This window comes from Chaetura pelagica, unplaced genomic scaffold (assembly GCF_000747805.2).
Source record: "Chaetura pelagica isolate M959 unplaced genomic scaffold, ChaPel_1.0 scaffold288, whole genome shotgun sequence".
Lineage (NCBI taxonomy): Eukaryota > Metazoa > Chordata > Aves > Apodiformes > Apodidae > Chaetura > Chaetura pelagica.
The window spans coordinates 254076-266601 of record NW_009954190.1 but is presented as its reverse complement, the minus strand read 5'-3'; the positions used below and the strand labels follow the sequence as shown (position 1 = coordinate 266601).

The 12526-nt window shown below is 37.1% G+C and overlaps 1 protein-coding gene across 2 annotated transcripts in view; it reads left to right on the top strand.

Annotated features, from left to right (window-relative positions):
* Positions 1–12526, top strand: part of NAV3 (neuron navigator 3) — a 277623-nt gene that overhangs the window by 239438 nt on the left and 25659 nt on the right. For both annotated transcript variants that reach the window (XM_010003059.1, XM_010003058.1), the window contains exons 23-25: positions 8913–8996; positions 10556–10667; positions 11822–11943. In XM_010003059.1, the coding sequence (XP_010001361.1) occupies positions 8913–8996; positions 10556–10667; positions 11822–11943 (318 nt within the window). The remainder of the gene's footprint in view (positions 1–8912; positions 8997–10555; positions 10668–11821; positions 11944–12526) is intronic.

The window sequence follows — 12526 nt, the reverse complement described above, 5'->3', positions numbered from 1 at the left end:
CTCTTTCCTCAGAAGAAACCAAAAATCCCTGAAAATAAGGAGACACAAGCTAAGAAAGGGCATAAACTACAGATTCTGATAGAATTCATCATAGTTTAATTTCACAAAGATAAGCCCTGCAAAATACAGAAAGATGTGGAGGGAAGAACAATATGCAATTGTATATGGAATTCATCTGCTACAGTAACTGTTTTGATATATAACTAATGGAAACTGGGCTATTTCACAGATTGCTCCCTGCTGTTCCTTCCAATTGTCATACACTGGTAATAGGAGTTATTGAACATGTTATCAGAAAATAATGTCAGATAGGGAATGTGGGCTACAATCCTGTCTGGTTACTATGGTTTCAGAATAAGTTACAGGATAGTTACTGAACAGTCTTTTTTTATAGTGATTTTTAAATGGAATTCAGGATATAACTATAGTTAGCATTCCCAAGGAAAGCTGAGATGCAGTTGCAAGAGAGTATAATTTTACTTTTCAAAAAAAGCATTTTCAAGCAATCTATAGAGTGCCTTTCTTAAAAATGTAGGTATACTGAGTATTTAAATCTGTAATTACTGCCATTACTTTCAAGAAATTATTTCAGTAAGTGAAGTAGCACTGTGCTCATGTTGTGAGAAAATAATCTCTAGCATTGTGAAAGCTACTTGATTTCTTAGGACTGCCACACGTGAAAATGTAAAAGAGTTACACTTAGCACTTTCTGCTCTGTTCAGGTGGCAGCAGAATACCTCTGGGTATTTGTATCCCTGTAGCAGTATTGGTTGCCAATCTATTCTGTGTTCTGAGAATGAACTAGGCAAGCAGACCATATTGGAGCCCTGCAATCTTTGTAAATCCAAAAGCTAGATTCTGATGTGGGTCATTCCTTTGGGGATTTATAGCCATGATGCCTGTCTTCAGTATAGGGTTTAATCTCTCGTATATGTTTAGACACTGATGTTCATCTTTGCCAGATTGGACAATTCTTCACTCACTCGTCCTGAGAGAAACAAAATAAAACCAATACCAAGAAGTTAGGAGAGCTAAGCCTGGACGCCTTGGGTAGCCATGTTTGGTAAAAAGTCCATTGGTCTCCACAGCTCTCTTCCAGCAAGAGGGCAAGGCTGCAGCAGCTCTGTCTTGTGCTGGGGAGCACAGGGAGGCAGGCTGGGGCTGGGCTTGTGACACAGCACAATTCCAGATGTCCCCACATCCACTCTGAGTGCACTGTTAATGCCAATGCAACAGGAGGTGGTGTTACCCAGAGGCATTAGCTTTATTCCTGATCTAGTGAGGAATGTTCCTGGCCACAGCCAAGGTGTTGGAGTAGATGATCTTTACAGGTCACCTCAATTTTGCCTGTGGTGGGCTTGTGCTCAGGTACCAGTACTATCCCCCTCTGATGGGGATAACTCAAGCTCCTTTTGTCCATTCCTTTTGTCTGTGGACAGAAAAGCAGTTTGCCCTTCTCTCCTTCTTCTAGATCTGAACAGAAAGCACAAGCATAGTCCTTCTTGCTGATATGCTGAGAGTTGAAAGATTACTCTGTGTAGTCCCCATCTTTTTCCAGTTCCCCCAGCAATTCTGTAGCAGATCATGAGTATCAAGTGCAATGGGATGTGGATGGCAGGGCCTTGCCCCTGTAGGTGAGGCAATGAGGCCACTGTGGGTTCATTTGGTGCAAATTTCTCCCCAGTATTATTTAAAAGTCATATACCATTTATCTACCAGTATCCCTTTGTGTGGAGTAAACACAGTTTCTAATGAAACTGTCTGTTTCAGGGAAATTTTTTAAGTCAGCTCCAAGTTACAATTAGATATGGTCCATATTTCAAAGTAATTTAGTCAAGCTAAAAATGGATATTTACATTTTGGCTCGGGTTTCACTCACACTAATTCTGCTGCATGGGTGAGAAATAAATTGGGTTTGATCTGTTTAATTCAGATTGTATTGGTTGGGGGTTTGGTCCCATGTACTGCTTCTGGACTTATGAACACCTAGTAAGAATGCCCATAGCTTTTCTACTGATCTAAATGGAGGCATAACATTTTCTACAAGACTGGAAGAAATATATATACATCTTTATCTGGTTTTGCATATCCATAACTACCACATTTTTAAACCTGTATGTACTTGTATGCATATGTATGTGTGCACACACGGTATATTGTACAAAAGTTAATTTAATCACATCCTTTTGACTGTTCACTCACCTTCTAATCCATCTCCAAGGAGACAGTCTTTAAACTCTAAACCTATAAGCAACCCTAAAGGTGATCCTTTTAGCACGTGGGGTTTGTAAATGGTACCAGAGAAATCTTTTTATTTTTTCCAAATCCCCAACATGTGGAAATTCCCTCAAAATTAAACTTGTCAGGAGCATGAAATTCAGAGGCTTCAAATTCTCTAGGCGTGAATAAGGGATTTACATAACTTCATGATGAATAATAAAAGAAAAGCTGATATTACTAGATATTATAAGTACATATTATTTGGGTATCCTGTAATGATCTATATATTTTGTAAAAAAAAAATAAATTGAGAAGTGTTTCACAATAATCCTGATAGTGAGTTAATTCTCTGCTGTTTCAGGTACAGAAGATGTAAAGTATTAAAAAAACCCAAACTTCCACAAAATTCTGATATGGCCTCTGAAATTTATCCTGATTACAGAACTCATACCAGTGATTATATATTTTCCATAAAAATTAGGAGGGTAACTAACAAAGACTTGATTTAATTTGACAAACTTACAAAAACCCCAGATCAGCTTCTAATTTTCATGAGCATGTACTGTCTTACCAATACTTTACTTTCATGTGTTCCTGTATAATTTATGTTCTAATCTAAGAGACAGTTCACCAGCCCCTGGCATTTAAAGGACAAATAAACCTGATCACAAGAGTTGTAACGTACCCTGAGAGAACAATTCAAAACTGTATTTTAGTCTCTACATAGGTAATAAGACTGTGACCCTCATTTTGAGTCACATTTGCATGCCAGCAGGCTAAAAGCTGAATGAATAGTAAGTCTACTGCAGAAAAAAAGTTTGTTCACTGTGTATCTTTTCTGTAGATACATCTGCCTCTGGCAGGCAGAGAAGTGTATGAACAGACTACATTCTCAAGTGCCTTTGCTGACCTAAAAATTACTCCATCCTTTCTGATGCCTGTGCTATAAAAGAAGCCATCTTAGCTTTAAGTCCTAAGCTTCTGCAATTTCCATACTTTCAGTGTCTGAAAATAGGTAGCAATTTCTTCTTTCTGTGGTCTGGAGAAGGAAACTGTTCATAGTCAGAAATCTTGCTCCCTCACAGTTCATCTCCAGCTCAGATTTGTTGTTGCCATTTCCCTTTGTAGAGCTGAACAAAAGTATTGCATGCAAGTGAAAACAAACAAACAAAAAAAACCCCACACATCTTCTTAATCTCATTTCAACACAGTTTGTGTCTTTCTTTACTTCAGCACAAAAGATTGTTGGTGACAGTAACACATTTGTCATTAAAAGACTGTCAGGCTGAAATTTGACATATTTCCTCAAGTCCTTGCTTAATACGTTATTTTACATCAAAACCTGCCATTTGGAAGTTATAACATTTCTCAGGAATTTTGGAAACCTCTGCTAAGACTTTTCTTATTTGGTGTCATTTATTATTCAGGTTTTGTTGGCTGGCCTCAAGTACTATGCTTGACTTTAGCAGTTTATTTCATTTGATTAACCCCAAAGTGTTTTGCCTGCATATGATTAAATTCAAGCAGGGCCCAGCTGTTGTTTGGATGCTTAATTTACATTTTTTTTCTGAATTTCTTGGCTTTTCCCCTGATGCCTGTTTCAATGTTGCTGAAGGGCAAATCTCAATGCTAATTAAGAAAGGGCCTGTTTTCAGTGCAGAAAGTGCCCAACCAGCAGACTTCCTACATGACTGACAAGAGCTCAAATTCCAGTGAGCAGCCTGAACCCAGCCTGTTCAGAGGGACTTTGATCTGTGCTTTGTACTGTATAAAGCTGAAGGGTGCCTGCTTGCAAACTGTAGTCGACCCAGGATGCCAGTAGAAAGCGGAGGAGGTTCGCTGGCTAATACTCTTGTTTGGCCAGCTCTGAACCACTATCCTACAGCCAAACAAGAAGATAATAGCAAGCGGCAAACAGAAAAGGTCACCAGCTGCACAGTTGCTGCTTGCAGTCAGCCTGATCCCTTCTGGCCTCTCACACCTCCTTTCATTCAGCCGTGTCAGGTGGGAGGACATTTCTTTATTTACCTTTGTTTTATAAACCTGAACACCGCAGGTCAAATTGCAAAGTGTGACAGTGGGCAGTCTTTGAGTATGCCAAAGTCATGTTCAAGATGGGCTGCAAACCTATGAGCTGAGGTATTTGAGGTTTTTCTGGCTGGAATCATTTGCTAAGGAGAAAATGTTTAAAATCAAATCTGTCATCTTAGCACTGAAGCAATTCCCTGAGCACGTATCTCTTTGACTACTTCCAATGGGAATTCCACATGTTAATGAAAGTCAAAACTAATCCGTATGTGATGGATCTACAGATTAAGAGCTGTACATCATATGTATATTATGTTAAAGATCAATACTTCCAGTAATGCCCAGTTACTTAACTCTAATATCAGTATATCTATTTCCAGAAACAATGCTGCATTTAATTGAGAAGATAATTCTTTAGAGTATATAGCAGCTATTTTGTATGGTATTCAAATGATGTCTGCACTGAATGCAACTTCTGGAACTAACACAGACATTTCTAAGGTGTGAGGGATTGACAGTAATTTAAAAAAAAATAAATATACTGCTATATATTTCTGATGAGAATGAAAGAAGGGATCCTTTTGGATAAAGTGTCTAATCCTCAGAAACTGAGGATTACCAACCCAATCAAAATCAATTACCAAATTTATAAGCATAAAAGAAGTTTCTAATTAGAATTGTTAATTTCTAATGAGTATTTTTAAAGTCACAGTTCCTTCTTTCTGTTTGTTCCAATAGTTTTCTTTTCACAATTATTTTGCATTTAACTACTTACATGCAAAGTCTGATCTTAAATGGGAATATATGCATACAAGTTTTATGCATACTTGCACACACACATACATATACTGATAAGCTAGCCTTTTTCAAGCTATCTTTTCTACAAAGTATTTCTTTTGGGACAAATCTGCATAAAATTTCTACAAGCAGGAGTTCCCTAGACTGCTGAAGGAATAGGCATTTGCTACTGCAGAGAAAGGCTTATTACTCTGAAGGTAAATTAATACTTTGTGCTTCATAGGAAAGTATTCCATTTTAACAAACATTTAATGTAATTAACAATGCGATTGAATGTTTTTCCTGGAATACTTTTCAGCTGATGGGCTTTGAATTATGTTTCTTTACTATTAGCAAATAAAGACCTGGTAGTCTTTTTCTCAAATGAAATAGCAAGGATCCATGATCTTGATTAAATTACATTTATGATTCAAAAAATTGTAGTGTGCAGCTCCAAGAAGGTGATGTAGTCTATCAGTCACAGGCTGAATTTTAGTAAGAATCCACAGTTGTGACATTACTGTCTTTCTGTAAAGAACACCAGACAATAATTTCAGTAACCTTTGATGACATTTTTAATGATGCTTTTTAGTTCTTAATTTTTCCTGTGAGTCCTTATTTTTTTTCTATAAGTTTCTTGTGGTTTATTCATGTACAAAATAAGCTGAAGTTGTAGATATGGAATAAGAAAATGCTTTGCACAAATATGCATAGTTAGGTACTAAAGAACTATGGTTATCACAGTCTAATTGTGAGAAATGGACAAAAGCAAAGCATAATTAAGCAAATTATTCCCCTTCTCCAGCCCTCAGTGCCCATTGTTATTCTCATGGTAAAGCAGAACCACGGGCCATCAGCCAAGCCATAGATTTTTTTATGAGGCAAGGAACAGTGAGCCCCATTAGTTTCCTCTTAAACACATGTAATGAAGAGACATTTGGCTATAATTTTGTGGTAGAGCATCTACTTTGTCTTTGATTGTGTTCTGGGTCAATGGTCATAATCTTTGGAATTACAACACCATAAATTAGTCTGGATATTTTTAATATGTAGCTAATTATGCAAGTGAAGAGTAATTTTAAAAACTAGCTACTTTTGTCTTCTCAGAGGAACAGAGTAGTGAAAACAACCTCAGGCTGTAGTTTCCAAACTAGCTAGGATAACTTTATATGGTTCGACAGGTTTCAGAGTTGCATTTGACACATATTCCAGGTTAATTTTTTTTTGTTATTTTTATTATAACTTCAAGAATGTAGCATAAGTTATAAATGCTAAAATAGGAACAAACACAATTGCTAATTAATCCTTTAAAAACTGCATGTGTAACTAGTCTCATGTTTATAAAAAAGTAGTCCTAGGGGTACGCATACTTTACCAAAAGGATTATCCCTAAGGCATCCCTGCAGATGCAGAAAGCAGGTGGACTGACCAATATACCCACGAGTATTTAAGTAAATAATTTACTAAAAAGGGATAAATTTGCAATAAGTTAAATAAGTACAAAACAAGGAGTTTACAAGATGCTGAAATGTTTAAAGCTATCCAAAATTATTTACAAAACACAGAAGCCACTTATCAATGTAACAGCTCTGAAATTTAGACACAGAAGAGAACCACTATTACAGTATCATGGAATCACAGAATCACTGAATGTTAGGGGTTGGAAGGGACCTCAAAAGATCATCTAGTCTAACCTCCCTGACAAAGAAGGACCACCTAGAGTACATCACACAGGAACGAGCCCAGGTGGGTTTTTAATGTCTCCAGTGAAGGAGACTCCATAATCTCTCTGGGCAGCCTGTTCCAGTGCTCTGTCACTCACAGGAAAGAAGTTTTTTCTGATATTCACATGGAACCTCCTATGCTCCAGTTTGCACCCATTGCCCCTTGTCCTATCACTGGTCATCACTGAAAAAAGCCTAACTCCATCTCCCTGACACTCACTCTTACCCTATTTGTAAACATTGATGAGGTCACCCCTCAGTCTCCTTTTCTCCAAGCTCCAGAGACCCAGCTCTCTCAGCATTTCCTCATAAGGGAGATGTTCCACTCCCTTAATCATCCTTGTGACTCTGTGCTGGACTCTTTCAAGCAGTTCCCTGTCCTTCTTGAACTGTGGGGCCCAGAACTCGACACAATATTCCAGATGTGGCCTCACCAAGGCAGAATAGAGTGGGAGGAGAACCTCTCTTGACCTACTAACCATACCCTTTCTAATACACCCCAGGATGTCATTGGCCTTCTTGGCCACAAGGACACACTGCTGGCTCATGATCGTTCTGTCCACTAGATCCCTTTCTCCTACTCTGCTCTCCAGCAGGTCAGCCTCCAACCTGTACTGGTACATGGGGTTTTTCTTCCCCAGATGCAAGACTCTACACTTGCCCTCGTTGAACTTCATCAGGTTTCTCCCCACCCAACTCTCCAGCCTGTCCAGGTCTCGTTGAACGGCAGCACAGCCTTCTGGTGTGTCAGCCACTCCTCCCAGCTTAGTGTCATCATTATATATGAGACTTTTTTTTTTTTTTTTTTTTAAGGAATAATATACAGAGCAAGGTGGCAAGAAACTGTTTTCCTTATCCTAAAGTGTAAAACAGAGTCCTTTTTGGAATTATTGTACCTCAGATTCAGTACAAACCCATACATTCAAACAATTTCAGCTGTGCTTGTACAAGCATGCAAATCTGTAGCTGAAAAATTTGCCAGGCACTGTGTGTGCCTCTACAGCTATAATAAAGATAGATTTTCATGGTCAGGAAGCTCACATAATCCATTTGTGGGTATAAATATGTTTTTTGTGCGTTATATTTCCAAGCATGTTGTAGTGCCTACATTTCAAAATTTTGGCTATTACCACTTTTGAGATGGTAAAGAAAAAATAAGTATTTTTTTCTGGGTTTCTGATTTTATGTTGTGAGAGGAGTGGCTGGAATGCTATTGGATTTCATAAAATATATGTCTATATCTATCTATCTATATATATCTTGCTTTCCCTTAGCTTTACAAGCTGGCCTACCTTGTTTTCTTTCTGATCATTGCCTTTCTTTTCCTACAAAGCTCTATGTTAGTTAGAATCAATGAGGAATTGATATATTGTTTGTATAAATTTCGGCTGCATAGAATGTGTATAGAATGAATGTTGCTAGAAAATAGACTTAATTTATTTTTTTTAATATTTAATCTGTTTCAACTTTATTGCTTTTCTTACTGAGAATTACAATTTTAAAGATTTTTTATTATCCATTTACATGTATGTATAAATATTATGTATTTTATATGTTTTTTATTGCTTTTAAAAAACAAAACACACGTATATATTAAAAATAGAAGCTGAATAGACTAAGCTATTACCTTTTATAAAACTAAATTATATTTTTAATTCTCAGTATTCCTTTGGGGTGTTTTATTTGTGAGGTTAAAACCTACCTTTTAAGACAAAGTACTTGAATTCCCATGTTCAATAATTGAAAATAATTCTTCCTGGGCTTCTGTTTGGGAATAAATTAATTTTGGTCGATATATCAGTAAAATCAAAGCAGGGCATTAAAACCATAATTCATTTCCAGGCAGAGATATCTAAGCTGATCTCCCTGGGAGCTGAAGAACCTTGTGGAACACTGGGCTCAGTTGGTTGCTTCGCCTACTCAGGTTAACTCAGTCCAAGTTTAAAAATAATAGAAAAGAGCTGGAGAAGATGGGCTTGGAGGGAAAAAAAAATATTTACAAAAAAAATTTATAGATCCAAGACAAAACTCTGACTGGGAGTGCTGGGTTTCACAGAGTCCAGGTATTGTTTGGCCAGCTAAAATATATGAAACTCTTGAAAGTCTCAAGGTGCATTTAAGACTCCTTGTCATGATTAATGGTGTCTTGTGTTTCTCTCCCAGGCTCACCTAGTTGCAGCTTTCGAAAAAAGCTTGGGAAACATGACCGGCCGATTGCAAAGTCTGACAATGACAGCTGAACAAAAGGTACATTTACCAAAGTAGATGCTTTAATGTGGAAAACAGTCAGCAGATTATATTCAAGTTTTGTTTAAAAAACACTGAGAGGAAACAGGGACAGCTGTGACAATAAGACAGACAGATTTTTCTTTGATGGCCATGGCTTCATAAGGCTCCAAGAGCCTTACACTGTGCAGCATCAGGTTTACCCAGACAATATCACAGAATAGTTTGAAGATAAAATCTTTCATTTCCAGATTTTAATTAAAACATATGCTACTCTAGATTTAATCCGTACTGAAAGATTCCATAAAAAACTGAGCCGAACTTGCTGGAGAGCTTCATTCCAGCCTGACAGCATGGTCAGACTTAGAATTATGGGAAAGGAATGACTTTAAGTAGAGAAAAATTACTCCATTCAGAGTGGTAGTGCAGGTTGGGTATCCTATTCATGAGGAAACAGTTTAGGTTTTCACTGTGCTTTTTTGACTATTGGGGGAAAATATCTAAACCTGATAGGGAGCAAATTTAATGTGAGCCTTTATACCAAGCTCAGGATCAAGAGGGTGCTTAGCACCTTCCAGGACTGAACTTTTCCAGCTCTCTACCCTTATTCATTTTGAACAGAAAAGCCTTGTTGAGCCAAACTATGAAAGAAACTGTATATCAGTGAGCTATTAGTCACCACTGGAGTCAGTGTAGCTGTCTACAAAAATAACATTTCACAGTCTGATTGAGCACCAACAGATGGAATATGGTGAGATTCATTATAAACTGACTAGAGAATATTTGCATTGCTTGTTTTATTTCGTCTTAAGCAAAAGAACCAAAATAGAACTTTCTTAAAACCAACATTTTTCTTTACTCTGTTACAAAGTACGATTTCCATCAGACGGTTTTCTTTCCAGAAGAGGTTAAGCAGTGACATTGAAATAGATCATCTCCAAGCTTCTTTCCAAAAAGATTTTAACATATTCTCTTTGTTCTCTTCTTTTCTCTATTGTTCAGGTTAAATACCTTTAATCCTCCTTATATAAGTACAGGCTGGAAAGACAGGTTTAATGCAGCAGTAATAAAAGCTATTTTTTAATTAAAATTGTCTGTGCATTCTAATACAGCACTTCCTGCACTCAAGTGGAGGAATTCAATCTGCAAAACACTTGCCATTAAACAGGGTTTTAAAAATTGAATTATTACTTAGTAAGTCAAATCTTTCAAAAAATACACAAATTCAGGTTGAGATTCATTCATTAAACTGTTGCCTCACATACTAAAGAATGTGATTCAAATGGGTTTATTGTCTTTTGCAATAAAATTGTTTAGTTTCTCCTAACTTTATAATGAATATTCAATTGAGACTTAAAATATCAGATCATTTTATATAAAATAAATACAAAATAATACTGTAGTAGAGTTGGATATCTTTGGTGAGAAAATATGCATTCTGCTTCATTAGTTGCTGTCCTTATGTTCACCCAAGCAGTCCCATGAACTTCCGTTTGACCACTCCTATCTTGTCTTTTGTTTTAGCTTAGACAAACATTGTTATTGTGCCATGTATTTTGAGCTCTCTGCTCTTCCCACAGGAATCTGAGCTTATAGAGCTAAGGGAAACCATTGAAATGCTGAAAGCCCAGAATTCTGCTGCACAAGCTGCTATTCAAGGAGCCCTGAATGGTCCCGATCATACCCACAAAGGTATGTTTTTGCATGAGTTTCCTGTTTCCACAGAGTTAGTTCCTGAAGCCTTGTCTTCTCAGAACTGGGTGGCCAAGAATCGGTTGCTGGGTGTCAAGACTTAACCCTGTCGCTGCAATTGTGTATTGAAGTTTGCCCAAGACACTAGCAAAACCTTATGGTGAAACATGGTTATATGTTGGAAGTGCAGTATAAGGATGTAGCTCTGAAAATCAATGTACTCATTATTAAGTGATGGACTGACACCAGTTTGGTGCCTTCACCAAGTGCTAAATCAGTGCAGGAAAGCAGGCATTTTAAATTCTGAATTAATTTCTCGTTACAGTTGGGCAGACATCTCATGATAAATATATGCTTCAGAAGTGCCTGTTGATAAGCAACAGCAAAGGAATTACTTGGAGAAAGAAAATAATAGCAGCATTCATTTTTTAAAGTGTCATTGATCTTTCTTTGAAGAGGTCATTCTTTAGATGTTTGCCCCAAGGTCCTTTCATTGCATGACTTGAATATAGGAAAGCTAACTTCTAGGAAATAAAATATAATCTAAAAAGTAATTTCCCTTGGTATTAATGGCTATGTACTGCAAGGATATTTTCCAGTGATTAAGATACAGTTACCAGAGACTTTTAAGAAATTGAAACTCAAAAGCCTAATCAATCATTTCTAAAATTCTCCACTTCTTGGTATTTTGTTTCATTTGTTTTTAATGAACTCATGACTGCTTATTTCCATCATGGTACATTAGAAGGTAGCATCTCAACACTGATTAGGCCTACTACAAGTCAAGTGGCCCCTATAATCCTCAGAACTGTAGTATGTGTGAAAGTAAGAAGTCAAATAATCCATCTATAACAGAAACTGGTTAGATATGAGGTTACACTTGCATAGATTGCTTATGCAGGGTCACTGCCTTCATGCCAATAAATGACCAGTTTGGAGATGCTCCTAAGTATTAGCCTAATTGTGTGCAACACCATTGACTCCCATGTGGCTGCTCACAGACTGCAATAGTTTGAATCCAAGCCGCTGCAGGCATCAATGCCATTTATGTTCATCTAGGCTTGCTTTGAGGAGGACGTGGCTACATAAATACAAGAATGACTGTTACACTGGAACAGGGACAGGTGGATTTCACAGTATTTTCTTTTCTTTAGATCTGCGTATAAGACGGCAACACTCTTCAGAAAGCGTGTCCAGCATCAACAGCGCCACGAGCCATTCAAGCATTGGCAGTGGTAATGACGCTGACTCCAAGAAAAAGAAAAAGAAAAACTGGGTAAGTGCTCAGCAGGTTTAAACCTATCTTTTAGCTATTATGTTGTTTCCTAGTGCCTGAGTAGCATAATGGCCCATTTCATTTACAATATTCCTGTGGGGCCAGATAGATACAAAGCAATACACATGTATCCACATTGTGACACTACCAGCAAGCTAAACATTGTTGAATATCAGTGGGGAATTATTTGCATATGTCAGGATAGTTTTCAATTATTTTTTTTTTCAATTAAAAAACAAAACCAAACAAAAAAATACCCAACAACAAACAAACAAAACTAAATTGAGGTCATATTGAGACCTTGTTTGATTTTTCTTCAGTCACAGTTTGATTTAAAGGCTTGACTCAAATATGTTACTCACATATGAAGGGAATTGAAATCTGTGAAGAGTTCTCATGCAAAAGCCATACAGTGTTTAAAGAAATAAAGTTGTTTTTCGACTGGAACACACAAATACCACATACTGTTAAGGGTTTCATCAAATACTTTCAGTAAATAATCGGAAAAAATGTTTTTGTTGTTTTAAAAATACTACCTGCATAAACATTTGTTTTAAAATACTGATCAGTCTTCATTCCCTTG